This window comes from Vicia villosa, unplaced genomic scaffold (genome assembly GCF_029867415.1).
Source record: "Vicia villosa cultivar HV-30 ecotype Madison, WI unplaced genomic scaffold, Vvil1.0 ctg.000218F_1_1, whole genome shotgun sequence".
Lineage (NCBI taxonomy): Eukaryota > Viridiplantae > Streptophyta > Magnoliopsida > Fabales > Fabaceae > Vicia > Vicia villosa.
In genome coordinates, this window is record NW_026705082.1 from 135,063 (window position 1) to 150,769 (window position 15,707).

At 35.7% G+C, this 15,707-nt stretch overlaps 2 protein-coding genes across 2 annotated transcripts; one reads left to right on the plus strand and one right to left on the minus strand.

The window, feature by feature from the left end:
• Positions 1–333: 333 nt before the first annotated feature.
• On the minus strand, positions 334–5,056 carry LOC131625485 (uncharacterized). The gene is made up of 10 exons (XM_058896340.1): positions 3,736–5,056; positions 3,301–3,501; positions 2,129–2,239; positions 1,806–1,888; positions 1,628–1,694; positions 1,476–1,542; positions 1,255–1,391; positions 878–969; positions 724–790; positions 334–597 (listed from the first exon to the last, which is right to left on the minus strand). Exons 1-10 carry the CDS (start codon positions 5,005–5,007, stop codon positions 430–432), a joined length of 2,265 nt encoding a protein of 754 aa, XP_058752323.1. The 5' UTR covers positions 5,008–5,056; the 3' UTR covers positions 334–429.
• A 5,609-nt stretch (positions 5,057–10,665) lies between these two features.
• On the plus strand, positions 10,666–12,480 carry LOC131625462 (uncharacterized). Its single transcript, XM_058896325.1, has one exon. It carries the CDS (start codon positions 10,666–10,668, stop codon positions 12,478–12,480), a length of 1,815 nt encoding a protein of 604 aa, XP_058752308.1.
• The last annotated feature ends 3,227 nt before the right edge of the window (positions 12,481–15,707 follow it).

Sequence of the window (15,707 nt, forward strand, 5' to 3'; positions counted from 1 at the left end):
TGCTACATTGTAAACAATCATCCAAGAAATCAATGACATAGCCTTCTTTCTAAATATCTCTCTAAAACTATCTTTTATCAACTATCAACTAATCAACTACTAACAAGCTATCTTATATTTTGGTGGAGGCATTGAGATGGGAATGTTTGTTGTTCTTTTTAGGATAAAATGGACATAACTTCTAGTGAAAGATTATTTATAGCAGTAGAGCCATTCAATAGATATATTATGACACTTAGAAATATTCTTATTTTAACAAATCGTACTTACAATCTACACATGTATATATCATGTGGACAGCATATTAATACACAATTAATACAAAATACACAGTAACATACAAACAACATTTATCTCGGGGCTTCTAAATCTCAGTAAAGTAACAAACACAAGCTCTATAGGTGTGTAGACATACATACATTGGTACTACTAGAATGATGATAGAAATGGCAATAGTAAGTCCCGTTGTTGAGCACTCAGAGACAGAAGAATTGTCTCAAACGTATTTGGAGGAATGTTCTGCGCAAGCTGTCTCAGCAAACTATTAATCTGGTTGATTGTTTCTTCTGAAGCCAAATTGTCACCCTTTTCAATAACCTGAATTTCAAATTTAAATATATAGAGCAATTATAAAGGAGAACATAAAGTTATCAATATTCATTGTCAAGTATTAGAACATCTCTAAACTGACAAGAAAAAATACAAAGAAAAACAATAACTCACTTCGAGAAACACAGTAATGATCTTAACAAGATTTTGATTACCAGCTCCTAAAAGATCCTTATCTAATCTGAAAAGCAATAAAGCATTCTGTTAATACACCTATATGATATACTGGAAATTGAATAATTCAAAAAAATCTTTTGAACTTCCTTACCTTGCAACCATCAAACAGAGCTGTTCATGCATAATTTTGGCTTCATCCAAATCATTTTTAAGAGGTAAGAAACTTAACCAGGCAGGAACAGCCTGCAAGAATGAAATGAGTAAAAATTGTTTACAGTAGTCACACCAATTGAAATATTGATTGTACAACCTGATAAAATTTAGATAGACAGTGGCAAATCCATTGTTTTAAATTGCATTCCGCATCTGCAGTTGCGGCCACAATAACATGATCTTGAATCACGTGTATATATTGAGGCCACAATATAAAGATTCTTCATAGATTCACAGCGATTTAAAACCACGTTGAAATCTACATATAGAACAAGAAGATTGTTACATCAGTAAGGATTAGAAGGAAAATGTTACCGTGGATCCGTCAATGCTATCACGATGGAATTCACAGATTCTTCCTAGAGCAGAAACTGCAACATCGCATGTTGCATTCTCGGAGGAATTAGATGCATTGCGATCTTTCATTAGTTTACTGAGTTCTGACAATATCACTGAAAAACACAAAAAAGAAATAGATTTTAATGACAAATTATTGATAACACAATGGAAGAATAATTACATAGAAAACATCATACTGTTGATAAAAGGCTTGAAATTGGGTGTTCCAAACTCAGCATAAATTCGAATTCCCCTTGCTGCCTCCTGAAAAGGCAGCAAAATAAGCAAATAAATATATATACAAAAATTGCGTTAAGAATGAAATCAAGCGGAAAAAAAGATGTTAAACCTCTTTGATTTCAGAGTTTTTGTCACTGCATGCTTCCAATAAGATAGGAAGATAATTCGCAAAATACCTACCCAAAAAAGAAAATCGAAACGTTTAATGTATTATCATCAATTAATGACATTGATGAAAATATTACTGAAGAAACAAGAAGAGGGAAGTGGAAGATAAAAAAGGCTACTTGTGAGCTACTTCATGACAACGTTGTGCAACTATGTTAAAAGCTGACAAAACAATCCTTCTTTGCTTAGCATTTCCTTTATCCTGAAAGAAGAAAGTAGGAAATATAATTATGAGCCATTGAGCCCTAATGGCAAGTTTGGAAACAAAACCTTGCAAAGAAAGTGGCAAATGCGGCTAATGATGCCGCAAAACCACAGTTATTGCGATTGTGTACTGCAATTTACCATGATAATATTAATAATATTCCTACCAAGTTATCATAATATGAGGTAATCTTCCACGGATAATGAAATCCAACATATTGAAAGACAATAACTTTACCTGAATCAATGATAACATTTTGTTCATTAAAGTATCCACATTTCGGTATAATGATAAGCTTTCTGGAAGAGTGTTCTTCAGAAAGTATAACATTGCTGAGGCAGCTTGTTCCTAGAAAAGCAACATGCAAAAATATTGTCAAAGGGAGCTATGGCACTATTGTGCAACACAATTTAAACAAAAGTTTTATTTCCAACAATCTGCTATTAAAAATCATGATTCAAACTTCAAAGCAAAACCATCATAAAAAACTAAAGGTATTGTAAATTTAATCCCTCATATCCTATATATTTTTTAGAAAAAGCATCTTAGTAAATTACACCCTTAGCAAATTTGAAGTTATAACTTTCAAACGTAGGAATGGAAATCCATAACTACATTTTAACACAAACAATTAAAATATTCTCCTATATCAAAGAAAAGTGTTGCACTAAGATTAAACAAATTTCCCATCATATGTGTTGTTAGGGTTAGGGTGATGATTTTTCATTTATATATTTTAACAATGATTGAAAACTTAATGGAATTAGTAGGTTTGTGGGTTGAAAAAAATTTAAAAATCAAAAGGCAATTTGTATTACAATAATATAAAAACACTACAAGGGAATTGTGGTTGCAATATTATTTTTGGGGCAACTTCCGCAACAGCATACCACAATTGGGATGCAATCTTCAATCATGTATAATATCCAATTTGTTAAACTTTCTCATAAAAAGATTAATATTTCAAACCGTCCAAAACCCTAATCTACTTAAGATTGGAAGAAAATTTTGATCTTTTAAAGTTTTCAAAACTGTAAGTTAAGCACCTCTCAATGAATACTTGTGGTGTAAACTAATATATTTCTATAGTTAGCAAAAGTAAAATTATTTCACGCCGCAATGACTATAATGCGCCTTGCAATGTTAGCCATGAGTGCTCAATGAATACTTGTGGTGTAAGCTAATATATTTCTATAGTTAGCAAAAGTAAAATTATTTCATGCCGCAATGACTGTAATGCGCATTGTAACGTTAGCCATGAGTGCAATTTTGTGACTGCGGCTGCAATGTAAAATCATAGACAAAATAAAAGAGTCAAAGTAAGCAAAGCACATCTTTTGGAGGTAAAGAAGCAACTATATATGGATATACATGTTCTAGATTAAGGGAGAAAAGGATTCGTAGGATACCTTCACTTTGTTGTCTCCATCACTAAGTGCAATGGAAAAAGCATGCACAAACCTATGATGATATAGAATTTGAATCGCTTGGACAAAAATCATAGGCATCTCCATCAAAGTAAAAGCTGCCAACCGAACTTGAACATGAGAGTCTTGGCATAACTTCAAAATTCTGGTTACAATTTCTTCTAGAAAATTATCCTTCAAAACCTGCAAAAATGTATCATTTTAAGTGTCAAACTGAACTATAACTACAAATGCACTATACACTACTAGTCTTCAAAGATTACTAATCAACGACTATTACAAACACTTCTATAAAACACTATTGAGTTGGCATTTAAACCCTAAAAATATGCATAAAATCATATATGTTGTGGTGCAAAAACTAGTTACTAGTATATTATCATATAAAAAGAGAGATTATACTTGTGATGGAATCACCATTTCATCTGAGAACTCTTTGGCAATCTCACTGAGCAGTGTAATCCCTGCCTGTCGCATTTTCCAGTCCGTTGAATCCAAGTAATAATTCTTCAACAGTTCATGAGCAACACTCACAACTTTGGTTCCTCCAAACGCAACACAAAGCTTCTTCAAACACTTGGTTACAAATTCATACGCATCATCCATCTTTTCATTCTCAGGATCTGCACCTTTTTCTTTTTCATCTCCCATACCACGATCAGTACCGTTATCGTCACCGTCCTCTTTAACATATAGAACCAAAGTCTTCATCGGAACAATAAACAACCTAACAACCATTTCATGCGGAAGACTCGCCAGCACCGGCTCGCTTTCCTTCAACTCCGCCATGGCAAGCACCAATTCAAAAGCCAACCGCCGCGTCTCTTCGCAAACGCCGCAATTTTCCGCAATCTGAAGCGCATCAAGCACCATATCACTCATATAAGGCTTCAACAAAACAGGCTCAGCAGAAACAAGCTTAACCAACTCAGCGAAAGCACTTTTGAAATAGCTTCTCTCGAAGCCATGCAACAGTGCAAACAGCGCAACCATCATCGCTCTCAAAACTTCGTGAAAAAGCTGATTATCCGAAAACAAACAAATCAAGTTCACCACCGCCGCAAACGCTGCAACCTGCACGTCAGGGTTACGTGAACCAAGAGAGGCCAAAAACGTCGAGTGAAGCACACGAACGCGGTCGTTAAGCGAATTCGAGAGGCTTAAACGACACTCGTTGGAGAGTGAGGAGAACACTAAAAGAGAGAATTCTATAAGCTTTTCGTCGTTTGAATTAACGGAGGAGTAAAGAAACTCGATGATATCGTTCCAGTGTTGTTGAGATTTGTATATAACCGAAACGGTTTGTGAGAGGATAGTTGACGCGAGTCTAAGGACGTGGATTGAAGTCTCTTCGGTGAGATAGTTAATGAAATGGGCCAGAAGACGAGTTTGGGCCTGAGGGCGGAGTTTGGGCCAAAGCTCAGCGGGTTGGACAGAAAGAAGAGTGCGTGCGGCGTTGGTGCGCGTGGGGGTTTCGGGGCTGGAGGTAAGGAGGAAGAAGAGTTTGATCATGAGGAGATCGGGGTGGTGGTGTTTGCAGCATTGGAGGAACGTGAGAGCTTGAGATCGGTTTTGTTGTTGTTGAGGATCGTAGAGGTGCGAGAAGAGAGTTTCCATTGCAGTTTCCTCGTTGGAGCTGAGGATTTTGAAGGATTCTGATTGTAACTCAAGAGGGAAATTAGGTTCCATTGGGAGAATAAGAGTGCAATTGGGTTAAGGGTTTTGGTGTGACTGTGATTGTGATTTACGTGAGTGAGTTCGAGCATGCGAGGGAGAGAGAAAGAGGTAGAGTGTTTTCTAGGCTATAACGAAAGAAAGAAAAGAAAGGAAAAAAGATTAGATCAGAAAAGGAAGACAGACAAGAGATATATATACAGCGGCTGAAAGGGAAGAAACAACAAAAATAATACTATACTGTGAACCTCTGAACCCAAAGTATGATTCGCTGATGCTAAAAGTGTCTTACTTTCAGATCCTCATAAATCCAGTCAGAAATCTTTACTCCGGGTATAAGTGAAATAAATACGTTTTTTTTTTCTTCTTTAATTATTTTGTTTTCTTTTGACTTTTTTTTTTAAAAGAAGTTTAAATATGATTTTTATAAAAAAATATATAAATATGTTTTTTTTGGACTATTCCTATTTTTCTTTGGCAAAAAAAACATAAACTAGGTTGATTGCAAAGCTTATATCATTGATGTTTGGTGCTTAGGTTTTTCTTGAATCTTGATGGTGCGAACTTGGTTTATAAGTATCGTGGTTAATCTATTATCTATATTACGGATTCGATGGATTAAGATTATACATAAATAGAAGATAAATGGACAATAAACTGTATCGCTATCATGTTTTAGATGGTAAAATTGATCCTCTTAAAAATTATATTTATTGTCCTAGACAATACAATATTGGTATGCTATGCATGATCTTTTGCACTCTCGGTAAAAGATCTACTACTTTGGGTACTAGAAATCCAAAACTGTCAATGATAAATAGTATAAAAACATGTTGATTGTCTGAACACATTTTCCTCATACTTGGCCAAGCGGGGCCACTTTACTTGAAGCAGCCTTAAGAGTAGGGGTGTGCAAAAAAACCAATTATTTATAACCAAATTGGTATCCAAATTGTTCCACTTTTTAAAACTCAATCCAAATATTAAAATATAAAACCGGGTATCCATTTTGTTATCCAAATATAAACCGGTACCCACATTTAATAATGTGGTTTAATTATTGGGTATCCAAATTTTATTATGTATTAAATTTACATGCTTGTCTCTTTTATGGTTCACTATATATATATATATATATATATATATATATATATATATATATATATATATATATATATATATATATATATATATATATATATATATATATATATATATATATATGTGTGTGTGTGTGTGTGTGTTCTGGACTGGGCCAAGATTCGGCCCACTTTAACCTTGGGAGTCCAAACCATCTCATGGCCCATAAAGAGCAAGACTGCTCGTCTACTCTTTGTCCGACATAATGCTCCCCGCGAACCATCAGGTGCCCGACGCGGGTGCCCCCCGCGACTCAGCCGAGGACCCTACTCCTCATAGGACTCCTTCACATCCAACCCCCTTGAATAATACGGAGTCCAAGTGGTCCCTAAAAGACCGCGTCTCCCTTAAACTTCGGAGTGGTTGACCAGGACGGAGAGCACTCACGCATCTCCGATATTTTCGCCTAGGAAACCTGGAAGTCTCCTAGTTGTGATTGGAAATCCAGCCCAGTAGCGAGATCATGGCCCACGTTGAGGGCTATAAATACCCTCTTTCACTAGAGGGTCAGGTATTCATTCTCTTCTAACCTTTAGCATGTACTTGCACTCCTTTGCTCGTCTTCTCACTTTGGCATTGGAGTACCTTGCAGGTACATCCTCTTTCACTTCTCAAAGAGGTACGTTTTCTGCCACTACTCAAGTTAATCCCAAGGAAACTTGTAATGCAATCATGACGAAAGGCGATGACATTGTTTAAGACAAAGTTGGGGAGAATTCAAAAGGTATCGTCGTAGATAAAAATCAAGAAAAAAGAAAACGTAGGGAGGAGGAAGAAAACAATGTGGATCCTGGAAAAGTTACCTTACCGGTTACCATTGGAAATATCTATGTTGATAACGCTTTAGTTGATCTTGGATCAAGCGTCAATCTTCTTCCATTATCCACCATGAGAAAGATTGGAGATATTCACTTGAACCCTACAACAATGAAGTTGCAACTTGCTGACAAATCAACCACAGAACCAATTGGTGTAATGAAAGATGTAATGGTCAAAGTGGATGGTTTTCGATTTTCAACTGACTTTGTGGTAATAAGCATGAACAAAGATGAAGACAGTCCTCCGATTTTAGGTCGTCCCTTCATAAAAGCATCTCGAATGATGATTGATGTGGATGAAGGGAAGATGAAAATAAGGCACAAAGAGGAAGAAGTCAACTTCAAATTGTTTCAACACAAAGAGAATGGCTATTCCAAAGCTAAAGCTCCTGATGAAAAAGGCCTGATATTGAAAAATATAAATGGTAAAGAAAGGCCAAATGATGGTGGGAAGGATGTTCTGACGAATTCATACAAACCACCGTAAGTTTATTCGAAACAGGCGTCGAGCTAAATGACGTTAAACAAGCACTTGTTGGGAGGTAACCCAAATTTTCATTGCTTTCATTTCCTTTATGCATAATTAATAGTAAGTAGGAAGGAAATGGCATGACATAGCACAAAGAAAATTCTGCAGAAAACAGAATTATGTAGAGTTCGCTACGCGAAGCCCTGCTTCGCTGCAGCGAATGCAGCAAGTTCAGAAAAAAAATCTTTTCCAATCATGCCATCTTCTTCATTTTTGATTTCTATGTGTTTTCACTTTTGAGCTATAGATGACTCATGACCAATTCATAATGCTTGTTGTCCTCTAATAATAAATTGAAAGAAGAAGCATAGAGTGGAAGATCAACTTCACATAAACCAAAAGAACAAGGTTGAAGGACATGAGTTGAAAAGATTGCACTATCCAAGGTACATGTTTAAATGCTTTCTTAAAATTTAGCATATACATGACATGAGTAGGCTGCATAAAACCAGTTCATACAAACCTATGCCATGACATGTTTTCATATGAATCACTTAGTTCTAAAAACAAGAAAGTGAGGTAACCTTCCATTGTTCACTATATGCTAAGGAGACTGACAAATTCTTGTTTTAACTCGTTTGATTCATGCTTAAATCTTGCATTTATGTTGGTAATCGCAAAGACATAGAAGGGATCAAGGCAAATCTTTGAAATTGAGCATAACCACTAAACCAAATATAGCCTCATCGTCCCTTGTGAGTGAGTGATCTTTTGCAACCCCTTTTGAGCCCTATGACAATGAATCTATCATTAATGAACTGAACAATACATTAGGTAAACCACTTAGTGGATATTGTTCTATAGCTTTGAAAATCATAAAAAGTTCATATATGATAGATTCTATTTTTCCTTGAATATAACCTTGAAACCATGATATCTTTTGAAAGATCTCAATGAGCATTCAAAGCAAGTAAGTATTGTTCAAGTTGGGGAGAAAAGAGAAAAAGACTTTCTTCAAAATAAAAGAAAAAGATTTGAGAATCAAAAGAAAAAAATTAGAAAATGAAGAAAGAAAAAGAAAAGGATACAAAAGAATGTTTTCAAAAGGAAGAAATAAGAAGTATTGGATAAAAGAGTCAAAACTTTGAATGCTCTTCTAAAAAGAAAAATCAACAACCTTTTGTTTCCATTATCCATAGAAATGACACTTCCTTGGTACCTTGGCCACATTACAACCATAAAAGACCTTAGTGATCTATGTTCTTGCTTATCAACATATCTTGCTTGGAAGAAAGTATGAATTGATCTAGATGTTAGCAAAATTTGTCATGTGAGAGATCAACGTACCTCATCATTTTCACTTATACAAAAAGTGTGGTAAGTGTGATTCATGATTAACATGTTTAGTGCTTTGGATTGATTGACATGGTTTTTATGTGGAAGACTTGTTTCATGAATATGTCTAAGTACTAAAGGAAGTCATAAAACATTTATCCTTGGATGTTCAAACTTCAAAGAGCCATGTGCCTCCTATACTTCATTGAGAAATTTGGTTAATCATGTGAAGGTGGTTTAGAAACTCTTGCTTTTGTTTTTACTTTTATTGAGGACAAGCAAAGATTCAAGTTGGGGAGAGTTTGATAAGTGCTTTATTCATGCTAAAATGACTTATTATAATATAGCAGTTATCTTGCTTATTTGACATATTTCTCACATAAAACCCCCCAATTATTGAATAAACTATTATTGTGCAAGATTACTTGGCTTGGTTTGTTTTTGTGCAGGATTTGGCCTTAAGCAAAAAACCAGAAAACAGAGCATTCGCTGCAGCGAACCATATTTCGCTGTAGCGAATGAAGTCAAAATCAAACTTCCCAGTTTCGCTAGCAGCAAGTAGTAGCGAGGTACATTCGCTGCAGCGAACTATATTTCGCTGTAGCGAACTTTGGCGGTTTCTAGAAGATTTGAATTTCTTAAAGCTGAAGAAAACATTCGCTGCAGCGAAATATCCTTCGCGTAGCGAACTCTGGCGGTTCAACAAAGACTTAACAATGAAGCAAGGCATTCGCTGCAGCGAACTTCTGTTCGCGTAGCGAACTCAGGCGGCCAGAACAGCTATAAAAGGAGCAGAAAACCAATTCAGAAGAATTCATTCAGTTTTCTATCATTGTAACACTTTTGTAATAGCAGTAGAATAGAAATATAAGAGGTTTTTAGGGAGAAGGAGCTGGAGATACATTGAGAGTCGAGAAATCATCATTGATGTCGTTCCAACTCAAATCTTCCATTGAGCTTCAAACTACCATGAGTAGCTAAATCCCTCTCTTGTTGGGATTGGTCGTAGTTCACCGAAACAGTATGTATTTTCTTTGATCATGGCATTATATATAATTTATGTTTGAATCATTATCGTTGTTATCTTTGTTTTACAGTTTATTTCATGGATTGGATTGATATTGACAAATACAATTCTAATCTTGATCCAAGATAACATCTATTAAACTCTAAATGCTAGACATAGATTTAGGTTTAATATTCACTTTAAGTATTGAATCTTAATGCTACCGTATCGTTTAATAGGCTGAGAAATCGTCGATTAAACTATAAGGTAGAAATCTCAACAAACGTTTAGACATGAACTTTGTTGGGAGCAATACGTGATGATAATAAAACAAGCATATATTGTGTATAATTGATCCAAGATTTGCTTATTGAATCGGTGGATGAAAACCAATTCCCAACAAGCCTATTCTTCTGAAACTTATCTTTCGTTATTTACGCACTTTTACTTTCTGTAACTTTGAATCAAACAAACTTGAAACTTTATGCTTAGAACTATAGAAATTGTTGAACGGTTCTGATATCGCTCCAATCCCTGTGGATACGATAATATAAAATACTTACATTTGATTTGTACTTTCTACGACATCAAATTGGCGCCGTTGTCGGGGATTGGCGTTTAAGATATTAAAACATCGCAATCATTTCTATACTTTTAAGCTTTGTGCATTTGTTTATATATTATATATTTTTCTGTTTGTTGCAACGTTTGCTCAAGTGTTTGGATAGGTGGAAAAATTTTTGTTTATGCTTCGAGGCAAAAGTTCAAAGGAGCAACTTCTTTTTGATCCCGAGATCGAAAGAACAATCCGAAAGAACAAAAGGCAAACGAAGAAACAAAAATCCAAACAGAAAAAGAAAGGAGCATCTACATCAACTTCCTCATCAAGTTCATCAAAAGAAACAATGGCTGAAGTTGTTAATGGTCCTTGTAAAAGTAGCCCAAGGAGGTTCGCCCATCTCACCAACAATCCAGCCGCAAGACGAGCTGAGATGAAAACAGGACTGCTGCAAATTATTTATGCTAATCCTTTTGCAGGTTTGGATCATGAAGATCCATACACTCACCTCACCCGATTCTACGAAATAGCTGGTACATTAGGTGCACCAGAAGCTGAAGAAGAAGCCGTTTTCATGAGATTATTCCCGCACTCTTTGATCGGCAAAGCAAAGGATTGGTACCTCGATCAATCAACGGAAACCATGACCAATTGGAATGTGTTAGAGAGAAACTTCCTTAGCAGATTCTTTTCTCACAACCGATTCATGGATGCAAAGACAGCTATTGCCACATCCACCCAATTTTCAAATGAAACTTTGTGTGAAGCCTGGGAACGCTATAAATCCATGCTACGGAAGTGTCCAAACCATGGTTTCGATGACATGTCACAAATTCACATTTTCCGTAATGGATTATTTCCTCAACCGAAGCTTTTACTTGACGCAACAGCTGGAGGTTCCTTGATAGCAAAAAGTGCAGCAGAAGCAATTTCAATCATTGATAGGATGGCTCTCACAGATCACCAAGTTCAACACAATCGAGGTACCTTACAAAAGAAGCCTGGAGTTTTGGAATTAGGTACAAATGATGCAATCCTAGCACAAAACAATCTGCTCACTCAAACCGTAGAGGAATTGACAAAACAGCTGTCCAAGCTTCCTCAACAACTCAAAGATATGCACGGTTCGTCGAGCACATCGCACCAAGTAGCCTTTTGTGAACTTTGTACAGGTGACCATCCAACCGGTTTCTGTCCCCCGATCAACGAAGAGGTAAAATATATGGGAAATCAACAACAAAGGCAAGTTTCGTACAATCAAGGTTATCCACACAACAACAACGCAAGCTATGGCCAAAACCGACCAACTCAGTACCAAAGTTACACGCAGCCAGATAAGCTTTCAAAGATCGAGGATACCTTGAATCAATTCATGCAATTGTCCATGGCAAACCAAAAGAACACCGATGCGTCGATTAGAAATCTTGAAACGCAAGTTGGGCAAATTGCGAAGCAACTAAGTGAGCAGCAAAGAGGTACGTTTTCTGCCACTACTCAAGTTAATCCCAAGGAAACTTGTAATGCAATCATCACGAAAGGCGATGACATTGTTCAAGACAAAGTTGGGGAGAATTCAAAAGGTATCGTGGTAGATAAAAATCAAGAAAAAAGAAAACGTAGGGAGGAGGAAGAAAACAATGCGGATCCTGGAAAAGTTACCTTACCGGTTACCATTGGAAATATCTATGTTGATAACGCTTTAGTTGATCTTGGATCAAGCGTCAATCTTCTTCCATTATCCACCATGAGAAAGATTGGAGATATTCACTTGAACCCTACAACAATGAAGTTGCAACTTGCTGACAAATCAACCACAGAACCAATTGGTGTAATGAAAGATGTAATGGTCAAAGTGGATGGTTTTCGATTTTCAACTGACTTTGTGGTAATAAGCATGAACAAAGATGAAGACAGTCCTCCGATTTTAGGTCGTCCCTTCATAAAAGCATCTCGAATGATGATTGATGTGGATGAAGGGAAGATGAAAATAAGGCACAAAGAGGAAGAAGTCAACTTCAAATTGTTTCAACACAAAGAGAATGGCTATTCCAAAGCTAAAGCTCCCGATGAAAAAGGCCTGATATTGAAAAATATAAATGGTAAAGAAAGGCCAAATAATGGTGGGAAGGATGTTCTGACGAATTCATACAAACCACCGTAAGTTTATTCGAAACAGGCGTCGAGCTAAATGACGTTAAACAAGCACTTGTTGGGAGGTAACCCAAATTTTCATTGCTTTCATTTCCTTTATGCATAATTAATAGTAAGTAGGAAGGAAATGGCATGACATAGCACAAAGAAAATTCTGCAGAAAACAGAATTATGTAGAGTTCGCTACGCGAAGCCCTGCTTCGCTGCAGCGAATGCAGCAAGTTCAGAAAAAAATCTTTTCCAATCATGCCATCTTCTTCATTTTTGATTTCTATGTGTTTTCACTTTTGAGCTATAGATGACTCATGACCAATTCATAATGCTTGTTGTCCTCTAATAATAAATTGAAAGAAGAAGCATAGAGTGGAAGATCAACTTCACATAAACCAAAAGAACAAGGTTGAAGGACATGAGTTGAAAAGATTGCACTATCCAAGGTACATGTTTAAATGCTTTCTTAGAATTTAGCATATACATGACATGAGTAGGCTGCATAAAACCAGTTCATACAAACCTATGCCATGACATGTTTTCATATGAATCACTTAGTTCTAAAAACAAGAAAGTGAGGTAACCTTCCATTGTTCACTATATGCTAAGGAGACTGACAAATTCTTGTTTTAACTCGTTTGATTCATGCTTAAATCTTGCATTTATGTTGGTAATCGCAAAGACATAGAAGGGATCAAGGCAATTCTTTGAAATTGAGCATAACCACTAAACCAAATATAGCCTCATCGTCCCTTGTGAGTGAGTGATCTTTTGCAACCCCTTTTGAGCCCTATGACAATGAATCTATCATTAATGAACTGAACAATACATTAGGTAAACCACTTAGTGGATATTGTTCTATAGCTTTGAAAATCATAAAAAGTTCATATATGATAGATTCTATTTTTCCTTGAATATAACCTTGAAACCATGATATCTTTTGAAAGATCTCAATGAGCATTCAAAGCAAGTAAGTATTGTTCAAGTTGGGGAGAAAAGAGAAAAAGACTTTCTTCAAAATAAAAGAAAAAGATTTGAGAATCAAAAGAAAAAAATTAGAAAATGAAGAAAGAAAAAGAAAAGGATACAAAAGAATGTTTTCAAAAGGAAGAAATAAGAAGTATTGGATAAAAGAGTCAAAACTTTGAATGCTCTTCTAAAAAGAAAAATCAACAACCTTTTGTTTCCATTATCCATAGAAATGACACTTCCTTGGTACCTTGGCCACATTACAACCATAAAAGACCTTAGTGATCTATGTTCTTGCTTATCAACATATCTTGCTTGGAAGAAAGTATGAATTGATCTAGATGTTAGCAAAATTTGTCATGTGAGAGATCAACGTACCTCATCATTTTCACTTATACAAAAAGTGTGGTAAGTGTGATTCATGATTAACATGTTTAGTGCTTTGGATTGATTGACATGGTTTTTATGTGGAAGACTTGTTTCATGAATATGTCTAAGTACTAAAGGAAGTCATAAAACATTTATCCTTGGATGTTCAAACTTCAAAGAGCCATGTGCCTCCTATACTTCATTGAGAAATTTGGTTAATCATGTGAAGGTGGTTTAGAAACTCTTGCTTTTGTTTTTACTTTGATTGAGGACAAGCAAAGATTCAAGTTGGGGAGAGTTTGATAAGTGCTTTATTCATGCTAAAATGACTTATTATAATATAGCACTTATCTTGCTTATTTGACATATTTCTCACATAAAACCCCCCAATTATTGAATAAACTATTATTGTGCAAGATTACTTGGCTTGGTTTGTTTTTGTGCAGGATTTGGCCTTAAGCAAAAAACCAGAAAACAGAGCATTCGCTGCAGCGAACCATATTTCGCTGTAGCGAATGAAGTCAGAATCAAACTTCCCAGTTTCGCTAGCAGCAAGTAGTAGCGAGGTACATTCGCTGCAGCGAACTATATTTCGCTGTAGCGAACTTTGGCGGTTTCTAGAAGATTTGAATTTCTTAAAGCTGAAGAAAACATTCGCTGCAGCGAAATATCCTTCGCGTAGCGAACTCTGGCGGTTCAACAAAGACTTAACAATGAAGCAAGGCATTCGCTGCAGCGAACTTCTGTTCGCGTAGCGAACTCAGGCGGCCAGAACAGCTATAAAAGGAGCAGAAAACCAATTCAGAAGAATTCATTCAGTTTTCTATCATTGTAACACTTTTGTAATAGCAGTAGAATAGAAATATAAGAGGTTTTTAGGGAGAAGGAGCTGGAGATACATCGAGAGTCGAGAAATCATCATTGATGTCGTTCCAACTCAAATCTTCCATTGAGCTTCAAACTACCATGAGTAGCTAAATCCCTCTCTTGTTGGGATTGGTCGTAGTTCACCGAAACAGTATGTATTTTCTTTGATCATGGCATTATATATAATTTATGTTTGAATCATTATCGTTGTTATCTTTGTTTTACAGTTTATTTCATGGATTGGATTGATATTGACAAATACAATTCTAATCTTGATCCAAGATAACATCTATTAAACTCTAAATGCTAGACATAGATTTAGGTTTAATATTCACTTTAAGTATTGAATCTTAATGCTACCGTATCGTTTAATAGGCTGAGAAATCGTCGATTAAACTATAAGGTAGAAATCTCAACAAACGTTTAGACATGAACTTTGTTGGGAGCAATACGTGATGATAATAAAACAAGCATATATTGTGTATAATTGATCCAAGATTTGCTTATTGAATCGGTGGATGAAAACCAATTCCCAACAAGTCTATTCTTCTGAAACTTATCTTTCGTTATTTACGCACTTTTACTTTCTGTAACTTTGAATCAAACAAACTTGAAACTTTATGCTTAGAACTATAGAAATTGTTGAACGGTTCTGATATCGCTCCAATCCCTGTGGATACGATAATATAAAATACTTACATTTGATTTGTACTTTCTACGACATCAAATTGGCGCCGTTGTCGGGGATTGGCGTTTAAGATATTAAAACATCGCAATCATTTCTATACTTTTAAGCTTTGTGCATTTGTTTATATATTATATATTTTTCTGTTTGTTGCAACGTTTGCTCAAGTGTTTGGATAGGTGGAAAAATTTTTGTTTATGCTTCGAGGCAAAAGTTCAAAGGAGCAACTTCTTTTTGATCCCGAGATCGAAAGAACAATCCGAAAGAACAAAAGGCAAACGAAGAAACAAAAATCCAAACAGAAAAAGAAAGGAGCATCTACATCAACTTCCTCATCAAGTTCATCAAAAGAAACA